The following is a 12444-nucleotide window of genomic DNA, read 5'->3' as shown; positions in this document are numbered from 1 at the left end:
TTACAGTCATAAATGAGTTATAATTTTCATGACATTCAAGGCATCCTTTGTTATGTGACAAAATATCTTATCTCAAATGTGTGTCGTTTTGGAGAAAAATGGTAGTCGTTTGTACAGTAACAGTACTTAGGCTGGATGACAAACTTTAAAGTAATTTTTCTCAGTTTTGCATTCTGCGTAGTTACTGCCTTTTTGCTTTGTATGGCAGTATACCTCTCCCCCACGTGAGAAAATTGAACAGGTGTAACGTTAGGTGTCATGGGGGACGTGCATACGTTCTATGTATATCAGTTGTATTAGACAGGTCTATTAAACAGATCGTAAACTAATAAACACAGAGAATGCGAGCACTATGTGCTCAGGCTCTGGCGTTCTCAGCGCGTCAAAAATTAAAGGTCCGCCGCCCATATTGCCTATATATAATATATATATATATATATATATATATATATATATATATATATATATATATATATATACATACATACATTCATACATACATACATATAACATCGAAATCAACACACGAATCATGAGCTCAGTTCTTTTTTAAAATAAAACATTTATTCAAACATTAAAGCTGACACAAAGGAATAAATTATATATATATATATATGAATGGAGATATGTTGTTGTTGTTTTTTTCAATGCTATTGGGATGTGTCATTATGAAAATATACTTGAATGGTCTATAAGCATTTCACATATTTCTTTGTGAAGCTAGATGAGGACGGGACCTTTCAAACAAGCTATCCCACAAGAATCTAGGTGGTCTAGGTAGGGAGTTACAGCTGTTCCAAGCCGGAGGTCTCACGGATTATATATATATATATATATATATATATGCAATATAGTTTTGAACATATATTAATGCAAATACTTTTCTTCTTTCATATGTGCAAAAAATTTAAATTAATGAAATGATACCGCAGAGACATTCTTCAATATGCAAACGATTGAACTTGAATAAATTGATTGTTAATGTTACTTATTTTCATATGCATTGTTTTAAAAAAAAAAACATTGTATTATTCTTGCAATAAAATACAATTTTGTTGTCTATGACTTGGTTTGATTCCATGTATTTTTTATATTTTATAATAAAAATGCTTAAACACATTTTGTTATAGCTATAGATATTTGAAATAAATGGTAGGTAAAAAAAAAAGTGTATTACAGGTTTCCCATTTAAAACGCAATTTTTAGTTTTCATTTTAATCATATGATTTTATTGAAAAAAATATGACACAGCTTTTCTGACGATGTCAAAATTGTATCGTACAGCTCAGGAAATTCCGACAGTACTAGCCGTTCATCCATTTTGATTTCCGTGTTTGTTTGGATGTCCCGTTTCTATTGGCCGCGCTGATAATCGTCACAGAGCGCAGCGGCAAAAGTTAAACTATTTTGAACTTTGACCGCAGCGTGCGCACGAGCAAGTCAATGGTGCGCACCGCTGCGCTTGCGCTTTGGTCGACGCAGCAACAAAACGTCTTTGCGCGGCGCAAGCCATTGAAATGAATGGGTTTCATAGCGCAGCGCAGCGCATTCCGCGTCCTGTGTGAAAGGCCCATTAGATGGAGCTTACAGCCTCGAAGCAAACACAAAACAGAAGGCAGCTAGGCAGATAGGAGCTAGGCAGACAGGAGCAATCGATCAGGATCAGGAACAGCAATCCAAACAGCAATCGAACCTAACAAAGTTACAAATGACTCGTTTTTAAAAGACACTTATACCAGTGTTCCCAAAACTGAGACATGCAGCGTGTGGCACTGTATCTAACATTCACCAGCACCACAACAACTTGATTTACATAATCATTCAATCGACAAATTAACCTGAACATCGCTTTTCGCAGGACAGACTGCAGTGTGTCCACTCTGGTGCTCACAAACAACTCACTCGCACATGTTGATCTGGGCTTTTTTAGTAACATCCTCAGAGCGTCATTGAATGCTACTTGCAATTTCTGAAGACTAGCTTTTTTTATAGTTCAGCCACAGATGTGCAGTGTACAAAGGCGAACAGTATGCTTTAAATAGGGTCAGCTTGACTCCAGCAGTGCAGCAACCAAATTTGCGTACCATAACATTTTCCCGCACATACAGCAAACGCCACTGACGATTAATGTCATTGTCATCTGTAAGCTGATCTGTAATCAGATGACCAAGATATTTCACTTTACTGCAGATATTAAGAACATTACCTGCGAGCCTAAAAACAGGAAAAGTTAAATGTCTGTCTTCTGCGGTTCTGCAGATCATGATAACACTTTTGGAGTCATTGCACTTTACATCATGTTCTTCCCCAAACGCAGAACATATACTAAGAAGATGCTGCAGTCCAGCTGAGCTCGGGCTAAAAATCACACAATCATCCGCATACATAAAATGCTTCATCAGTGATGTGGTTCATCATAAAGTAAATCGAGGTAAAACTGGCTGTATGGTCGGTAGTAGAGTGATGAATCATCACTGTACTACCGACCATACAGCCAGTTTTACCTTGGTTTAATTTATATGATAAATCATTCATGTAAAAATTGAATAAAATGGGGGATAAGATGCTCCCTTGTCTTACTCCATTACTGATATGAAAGGGAGCCGACATACAGCTGTCCCATTTCACTTGCATGGTCTGTGGAGCATACCAATATGATAGGATTCTGACAATGTATTTAGGGACTCCTGTTGCATCCAATTTTTTAAATAATTTCCAATGATTCACCCGGTCGAATGCCTTAGATGCATCTAAAAAACATATAAAAACAGTTGAGTTTTTTTCTCTTATTATAGTTGCTTAGTAGTTCCTTCCGGACATATATGCACATATCCGTACCATGCTTCGGTTTAAAACCAAATTGATTATCTGCAGAGGTAATTAATTCATTAATCCTCTCAAGGAGAATTAATTCCACAACTTTTGATAATATATTAGCTAAGGCGATGGGTCTATAGTTGTCTGAGGAACCACTTTTCCTGCTTTATCCTTAATCACAGGAATCAACATCAAAGACATCATTGAGTCTGGAAGAAAGCCATGGATCATCAAGGCAGTAAAGCCTAGTGCAAGAAGTATATATAGCCTTATGCTTGCATTTTTTAGATGTTCAGCCAAGATAGAATCCAGGCCACTTGATTTATTAACTGCTAAGTTCCTAATAGCTTTAGAGACCTCATGAAATTTGATTGTATCTACCTTGTCAACTACTTTAAAACATTTAGTCTGCACACAATTAAACAATTTTCCATAATGCATTAGCCAGAGCTCAGCAATAGCATTTGCACCAGGGACTCCATCAACTGAACATGGTAGTGAGGGTTTGCAGTTATTTGTACGTTTCACCTCTTTCCAGAAATCATTATTTGTGTAGTCTAAAAGATTCTTGGCCATAGCCTCTGCCCTCAGATGATGCTCATTTTTACTAATGAAACGTATTGCATATTTACATTTTGCATTTGTGCTCTTCTTATATTCAAAAATAGGTCCCTGTCTTGGTTTACCAGCCATTGCCCAAGATCTAGTAGCTTCACGAACCTCAGCATAGAATTCAGCCACATATGCATTCCAGCCAGGCCAATTTTTTCCTCCCTTTTTATGCTTAAGAGGAGACTTACTAGCTTCAAGTAAAGCAGAGACAATTGCATTATACATAGCAGAGATATCTATGATATGTTCACTGTTTGTGCAATTAACATTTTTGCACATGAGTGCTTCTCTAGGGAGATATATATTATTCAATAATTGATCAGTATATTCATAGTACAAAGACATTTCTTCACATGTAAGAGAGGACCAGTCCAAAAAAACATGATTTGAGTTATTTTCACACTTTATAGTTGACGGTATGTACTCAGACCTGATCACCATTTTTACAGGAATGAGATCAGAAGTGGATACATCGTATAAAAATTTCCATATGTGCCAGGTATACGTGAGCATCAGCTGTAGTGAGGCAATGGTCCAGCCAGGACGTGGTGTGCCAGGCCTCACTTATATGTTTGTAGCTATCAACAGGCAGGAGCTCTCTGCTGGACAGTATTAAATTATTATCGATACATAAGTTATTTAAATGTTTAGCAAACACTGACCTGTTGTCTGAGATGTCTGCATTCATATCCCAAACGCTAAAGATATTTGAAAAACACTCATTTTGTAAATAGGAACTAATAAAAGCAACCTTATTTACATAATCTTCTTCATTTTGCTGGCATTCATATGGAGTATAAATATTGAAAATAATAAATTCCCTATCACACTGTGTCAGATGAATAGCAATGCACCAGTCCACACCAAGCCTAACTACATTAATCGCTGAGTCCAGCTTTTTATTCCACAGAATTGCCAAGCCTCCTGGAATTCTGCCTCTTTGTATTCCCAAACTGAGGTCAGTGGTAGACTCTCCAGCACCGTGAAAGCTGTCACTGATTGAGTTCAGGCCTGTTAAATCCTGCATTGCAAGAAATGTTTCCTGTAGGCACAGAATATCACTGTGCTCCAGCAACTGATCAACAATAAAACGGCGAGCTTATCCTCAGCACTTTGACCCAAGCGCAGGCCACGGCAGTTATATAATAGGACGCGTATATCCATAGCGACATCATACTTTGGCACTCATGCAATTATCAGGCATACTCGTATTGGCAGAAGGTAGAGTAGCCGCTTTAATGTTAGCACCTACGGTTCCAGCTCTCAGTGGTTCATAGTAGCGACGTACATACGCTCCCTCTGGCCATAGTTCCGGGTTATACATATCACCAACATCTTTGCATTCAGCAGCTATTTTAAATGATGCGTATCTGCTGTTTACAGTAGCAATCCTTTCGCATGATACTTCATGCCCAAGTTTATGCATAAGATGAGAACGCAATACTTCAACATCTACATCAGGTGAAAACCTGCTTGCGAAGACACTCACCCTTTTTGTTGTTATCATCTTGATGTCTTTTGCCGCACCAGTGCCCACAACAATTTTTGCTGCCCTCCGTTCCACCACAGATTTGCCAATGCGTACTCCCTGTTGGGATTCCTCTGTGCGCTTCTGTCGCCCCCTTTTTACAACCTGGTTCCACTTGGGTAAACCAGGCGACAGCCTCGTCAACCCAGGGCTAGCTGCTGGCATAATACTCTCCATTGCTTGAAGAACCGGTCTTGGAGCCTCTCCTCGGCGTCTGTCACCTGTTGTTTCAGGCACCTCCGCCGAACCATCCGCGTCACGACATCCGTATAGTGAATAGTGCGCGTGGTGCTTGCATTCTCCATCCAGCTCACCGGCACATCAAAGCCCGTACCACCGTGGGCAGCGTTCTGCTCGAGGCCACAAACCCGGCGGCTCACGTCCGCCGCGACTGCACTCAAACCTTCACCTGTTTTAGATTGTCGGTGCATCACATGTTTCAAGACGGATACATCAGCATGTAGCTGCTCAACTTTCCGAAGAAGGCCACAGACGTCTATGTTGGAAAAAGTCACAGGTTGCAGCTCGTCCAAATAATATGATACAAATTTTGGTATATTGACCCCACATTCATTAATTACTTTAAGACAGCTCTTGATATTATTGGCGTCTTTCTGTGCTCCTTTGTGAGAGATATTCCGTTGAGTAGTGGAACAAAGTTCAAACAGAATTTTCTTTGAAGCCTCAATCCAATCTGATCCGAAGTGGTTTGCAGCTAAAAGGACTATTTCATCCTGACTTAAAGTTCTCATTTTTATCGAAAGGAAGTGCAAAAGTTCATCTTCAACTATAACTTTGCCATCAATGGTCTTCTATATTTCTGGTTTAAGACGAGCTCTGGCAAACCCAGGAGCACTTGTTGCAGTAACATCCGCCATCTCATACAATACACACTTCATAAAGCACACTACCACACACTATTGTCCTATTTACACACACACGCAAGGTCTCGGAGAAGTATGAAGTTGCAGACCGTTTCTCCTAGTTCTTCTCCATAGTTGTGATGATACTGCCTTTTCTAGTATTTTTGAAAGAAAAGATAGATTCAAGATCGGCCTGTCATTGACTAATTCTGTAGGATCAAGTTGTAATTTTTTAATAAGCTGTTTAATAATAGCCAGCTTAAAAGTTTTCGGCAAAAGATGAATTAATGATATTAAGAAGAGGATATGACCTCTGGGAGCATCTCTTTCAGTAGCTTAGTCGGTATAGGGTCTAACATACATGTTTTTGATTTAGATTTAACGAGTTGGGACAATTTTTCCTCCCCTATAGCAATGAATGAATGGAATGTTGGGGTTGAAGCTTTATTTGATGAGCTTTACACAAGCTTTAATGATGAGTAATGAGGACAGACAAAGGATCGTGGGAAATGCAGTTCCAGAATGAACGATGACAGTAAGGGAGAGAGACCTCTAGTGGAACACCCGGGGAAACACAAACCAGACACTGTGACATAACCCCCCTCTACGGAGCGGGTACCAGACGCTGCAAGACCCACAAAAAAACAAACAAAACAAGAGTCCAGGAGGGAGGTGGAAAGAAGGACCACCTCCTTCTTTGGGGGGCCAGGAAGGGGCCTTTCCTGGCAAAACTGCTTGTGTGTTGGTGCTGGCCAACTCCATACTCATCTCTGTACGAATAGCATACTAGAAATTTTTCAATCCGGGTTTAGATCTGGACACAGTACAGAGACTGCTCTACTCAGGGACTTGAATTACCTCCTTGTTATAGCTGACTCTGGTGCTTGTGGCATTTTGGTTTTGTTAGTTCTTAATGCTGCATTCGATACCATATGTCACAGCATATTATTGGACAGATTGCATTTGTGGACCGGTCTGTCTGGAACTGTGTCAAACTGGCTTAAATCTTACCTCAGGGGTCGGTTTTGGGTCCCATTTTATTTAGTGTTTATATGCTGCCTCTTGGGCAGATCATTTAGAAGTATGGCTTGAGCTATCACTGTTTTGCGGACGACACCCAGATTTATATCAGCTCTCAGCCTGATCTCTATTCTTCCTCTTCAAAACTCTCTGACTGTCTGTTGGAAATCAAAGCGTGGATGAAACTCAACTTTCTAAAATTAAATTGCTCCAAAACTGAAATTGTATTAACTAGCACTCCATCTAATGTCAGTAAATGTAATGATTTTAAACTTTCATTAGACAATACCCAATTGTCCCCTTCTGGCCAGGTGCCTAATTTGGGTGTGATTTTTTGATGCTCAGCTGACTTTTAATTCTCATTTTAAAAAGATAACGAAGGTTGCTTTTTTCCATCTGAGGAATATTGCTCGTATTAGACCCTTTCTCTCTAGGCCTGATGCAGAGAGGCTTATTCATGCCTTCTTTACGTCAAGGCTTGACTACTGTAATTCTCTCTTTGCGGGTTTACCAGCAAATTCTATTAAGAGGTTGCAATATGTACAAAACTCTGCCGCACGTGTTTTGACTTCCTCACGCCATCACATTACTCCCGTGCATTGGCTTCCAGTTGCATTGGCTTCCAGTTCAGCCACGTATTGATTTTGAAATTCCAATTTTAACCTATAAAGCAGTACACGGTTTGGCTCCAGATTACATTTGTGATTTGGTTACTCCATCCATTCCTACTCGCTCTCTCCGCTCTGCTGGCTCCCTCTCTCTGTTTCAGCCTCGTTGTAAATTAAAAACCATGGGGGGAAGGGCATTTTCCTATAGCGCGTTTAAGTTAAGGAACACATTACCTGCATCTATTAAGGATGCTGCTTCTGTGGATTGTTTTAAGAAACTTCTTAAGACACATCTTTTTGGTCAAGCTTTCTATTTATAATTTATTGCTGTGTATTTTTTTATATTTATATATATATTTTTTTTCATGTTTAATTGTTTTGTTTTGTACATGCTGTAGCGCTTTGAGTCTGAGAAAGGCGCATTACAAATAAAATGTATTATAATTATTATTTTACACGTACGTTAGCCTTTCAAACCACACCATGTTTGTTCGTCTGGCCAGAGGGGAAATGGCCCCCCGCCTGACCCCAATTTATCCCAAGGTTTTTTTCTCCATTTCTATCACCGATGGAGTTTGGGTTCCTTGCCACTGCCGCCAAAAGGGTTGCTTAGTTGGGGACACTTAATATTCGGCAATATTATTGACTTGAATGCACTGACACTAATGGATGAGAACTGAACTGAGCTTGATGAACTGTTTTCCCCATAACTGCTTTATTGGTTAATTGAACTCATTCCATAATTGATGAACTTTTCACAGTTATTAAACTGAACTGAATCAACACTGAACTTATTTCAACTTAATAACTGTTTTAAAGTACTATTGTCTTTTTAGAGCTGGTTTACAGCGGAATTGAATTGATACATGTTGAATCATGCTTTTTTCCTGTTTATCATTGTGAAGCTGTATATCAATGTAAACAATCCGTATTGTAGAAAGCACTATATAAATAAAGGTGACTTGACTTTACCTTGGTTTCGGCACCATTGAAGTATATTTTATGAGGGAAAGAAGGTTTGGGGCAGTGAGCCAGTTGTACAGTTGTACAGATATTCTCACGATACAACCCATCCTGCAAGAGAGATGGAAGACTCCATTTTTTGCCTGTTGAAAATTAGGTGATATTTTTAAAGACTGAATATTCTAGAAATGAGGTCTGGAAAGTTGATATGGGTTACTACATTTTTAATAATGAAATTGTGTGTAAAAGGGACATTTTTCAATTGAAATATTCACAGCTTAAATAACCGCATTGATTTTCAGCCCCTATAAATGCAAGCTATTAAAATACTTGGAGGTCATTCCATCTGCGTGGTTTTTATTTTTTGTATATGTATACATACAAATCATTGGACTCTGTATCCCTGCTGTTTTTCAGCATCTTCTGTGTTATGCTTTTTTTAAAGATTCTGAGTATAGTGGTCTATTAACTGTTAATTTTTTGAATCACATCATTTTTTAATTACACTAAATTAGCATGTTAAATTAACAGCACCAGTTTTTATCATACGACACGTACAATCTTTTCCTGATCACAGCAGGCAACAAATCAAATTAAACTTAAAAAAAAAGTATATAGACCATCAGTGTATATAGGTACACTGCTCCGTCAGTGGCTAAGGTCAGTTTATTGTCCAAGTACACTCCAAAATGAATGATACTCCTCACCCAAGCCTCTCCTAAAGTGAGTAGTGTTTTGCTGGTCATGTAGTTTTTATAAGCATTTCATGTTAGTTCATTTCATGTCAGGGTACTTCTTTTTTAACAGACTGTAGCGATAAGTGCAACATTTAGGTATGTAAAAACACTTTGTTTTTGTGTCTTTCAGATGAACATTTTTGACAAAAACAAAGATGGCAGATTGGATCTTAATGACCTGGCTAGGTGATGTGTGTTTAATGATAGCACTTTTGCACTATACATGTGAAGCTGTTTAGGCATTGGTATTAAGAGTGAGTATGGGTGTTTGTGTTATTGAAAGAGAGAGGCACAGGCTCAGTGCCAATTGCATAAAGCACTGTTAGTGTAATAAGGGCCCAAGCCCCAAGGGGTGGAGTCACTTTTGGGGCACTTAACATGCTCAAAACCTCTTGCAACTTTGCGCACACATTGGAATCTTCAGCCATCAGGGCCAGGCACAAGTTGATGTGGGTGGGGGTCGTGGTGGAGCTCTGTGTCGCACCCTTTTATATGGTTGTATTTGAGGGGCTCTGTAGTGCACCCCTTTTTGAACCTACAGTAACCAAACTTCATACACTTATAGATCTCATTGGGCCAACTTTCACACGTCATATGCCAAGTCATATGCCAGCCCAACAGGAAGTTGGCTATTATGGGTTGTGTGAAAAATGCATGTCCTGGAATTTGATATACGCCTCCTAGGGGATTCATCCAATCGCCACCAAACTCGGCCAGCATGAGGCCAAGACAGGGGACTCTCCACCATCATTTTGAAGTGCGTTCAACTTCAAGTAGTGGAAGGACATTTATTACAGACCATCGAACCCTCGATTTTGACAGAGGGAGCGAGTCTACTCAATGTGTACAATTCAGGCAGATAGACTCAATAGACAATGCAACATGATACCACCACCACCCCACACAACTCTGGTGTATGACATTGGAGTTATTTTGACATTTAACCACATTTAATACTTGCAGCTATCCTTAAGCTGACTGTTTTTTTTACACAGTTATAGTTTATTGTATTGTAATCATTGTGTATTTTTTCATGTTTTATATTTAATATAAATATGTGTATATAAATATACGCGCTTGTGTGTTTGTGTGTGTGTGTGTGTGTGTGTGTGTGTGAATGTCAGTCTATTTTATACTTTTGATGGTTTAGAGTTTAACCCATTCATTGCTGTGTGCTTTTGCCTGCATTTATGGATAAGAAATCTCTTAGGCCTTCTCTTTTTCTACCAGATTGAATAACAAAATAAAGGCATAGATCCAGTTAATTTGTAGTGGAGGCAGAATGAGATCAATGGATCAGTTGAATACTGTCTTCCAGTTAGTTGAGCCAGAAGTTTCAAAATTTTAAACAAAAAAAATAAATCTAAACTGTGACAAAGTTAATTTTGGTAATGTCATATTATTCCAAATGCAATACCTAATAAAAGCAAGTCAATATGTCTGAAAACACTGTTCTCAGCAAAATCAATTTCAAATGAGTGTGAAGTTAACATTTGCAGCTAGTCCAGAAGTATTTATCTTAAGGACTTTTTATATTTTTACTAACCTAATTTCTAAACTAATTATATAAAGCTAATTATATAAAACTATTTTATAAAACATTGGGGGCAGTCGTGGCCTAATGGTTAGAGAGTCAGACTGGTAACCCGAATAAATGGCTGCCCATTTTTGCGGGTTTGCAGTGCGTTTGTGTTTGTGTGTGTGTGTGTGTGTGTGTGTGTGTGTGTGTGTGTGTGTGTGTGTGTGTGTGTGTGTGTGTGTGTGTGTGTGTGTGTGTGTGTGTGTGTGTGTGTGTGTGTGTGTTCACTACTCACTACTCTTAATGTGTGTGCATTAACTTGGATGGGTTAAAAACAGAGGAAAAATTCCGAGTATGGGTTACCATTCCTGGCCTTCACATGTAATTCTCTTTCTCTAAAACTATGTTGTCAGTGCACTACAAATTAACTGGATCTATGCCTTTATTTTGTTATTCATACTGGTAGAAAAAGAGAAGGCCTAAGAGATTTCTTATCCATAAATGCAGGCAAATGCACACAGCAATGAATGGGTTAAACTCTAAACCATCAGAAGTATAAAATAGACTGACACACACACACACGTGCGCACACACACAAACACACACGCGTGTATTTTATATACACATATTTATATTAAATATAAAACTTATAAAAATACACAATGATTACAATACAATAAACTATAACTGTGTAAAAAAAAACAGTCAGCTTAAGGTAGCTGCAAGTATTAAATGTGGTTATATGTCAAAATAACTCCAATGTCATACACCAGAGTTGTGTGGGGTGGTGGTATCATGTTGCATTGTCTATTGAGTCTATCTGCCTGAATTGTACACATTGAGTAGACTCGCTCCCTCTGTCAAAATCGAGGGTTCGATGGTCTGTCATAAATTTCCTTCCTCTACTTGAACGCACTTCAAAATGATGGTGGAGAGTCCCCTGTCTTGGCCTCATGCTGGCCGAGTTTGGTGGCGATTGGATGAATCCTCTAGGAGGCGTATATCAAATTCCAGGACATGCATTTTTCACACAACCCATAATAGCCAACTTCCTGTTGGGCTGGCATATGACTTGGCATATGACATGTGAAAGTTGGCCCAATGAGATCTATAAGTGTATGAAGTTTGGTTACTGTAGGTTCAAAAAGGGGTGCACTGCAGAGCCTCTCAAATACAACCATATAAAAGGGTGCGACACAGAGCTCCACCACGACCCCCACCCACATCAACTTGTGCCTGGCCCTGATGGCTGACGATTCCAATGTGCGTGCAAAGTTGCAAGAGGTTTTGAGCATGTTAAGTGCCCCAAAAGGGACTCCACCCCTTAGGGCTTGGGCCCATATTACACTAACAGTGCTTTATGCAATGTATCTCTCGCGTGCATTTGTGGATTGCCGTGTGTGGATCTCTCTCGTGCATTTGTGTATTGCTGTGTGTGTGTATGTGTGTGTGTGTGTGGATCTCTCATGTGCATTTGTGGGTTGCTGTGTGTGGGTGTGTGTGTGTGTGTGTGTGTGTGTGTGTGTGTGTGTGTGTGTGTGTGTGTGTGTGTGTGTGTGTGTGTGTGTGTGTGTGTGTGTGTGTGTGTGTGTGTGTGTGTGTGTGTGTGTGTGTGTGTGTGTGTGTGTGTGTGTGTGTGTGTGTGTGTGTGTATCTCTCGCATGCATTTGTGGATTGCTGTGTGTGTTTGTGTGTGTGTGTGTGTGTGTGTGTGTGTGTTGATCCCTCGTGTGCATTTGTGGATTGCTGTGTGTGTGTGTGTGTGTGTGTGTGTGTG

The 12444-nt window shown here is 39.4% G+C and overlaps 1 protein-coding gene across 3 annotated transcripts in view; it reads left to right on the top strand.

Annotated features, from left to right (window-relative positions):
* The window catches only part of scgn (secretagogin, EF-hand calcium binding protein), a 64250-nt gene that overhangs the window by 33461 nt on the left and 18345 nt on the right, over positions 1–12444 (top strand). For 2 of the 3 annotated variants that reach the window (XM_077204846.1, XM_077204848.1), the window contains exon 7: positions 9279–9334. In XM_077204846.1, coding sequence (XP_077060961.1) covers positions 9279–9334 — 56 coding nt within the window. Of the gene's footprint in view, positions 1–9278; positions 9335–9832; positions 10046–12444 lie in introns of those variants that run through there. The other variant, XM_077204847.1, reaches the window with a different exon arrangement.

This window comes from Siphateles boraxobius, unplaced genomic scaffold (genome assembly GCF_051911475.1).
Source record: "Siphateles boraxobius isolate OS27281-9 unplaced genomic scaffold, OSU_SipBor_1 12, whole genome shotgun sequence".
Lineage (NCBI taxonomy): Eukaryota > Metazoa > Chordata > Actinopteri > Cypriniformes > Leuciscidae > Siphateles > Siphateles boraxobius.
This window is presented reverse-complemented; position numbering and strand designations above follow the sequence as displayed.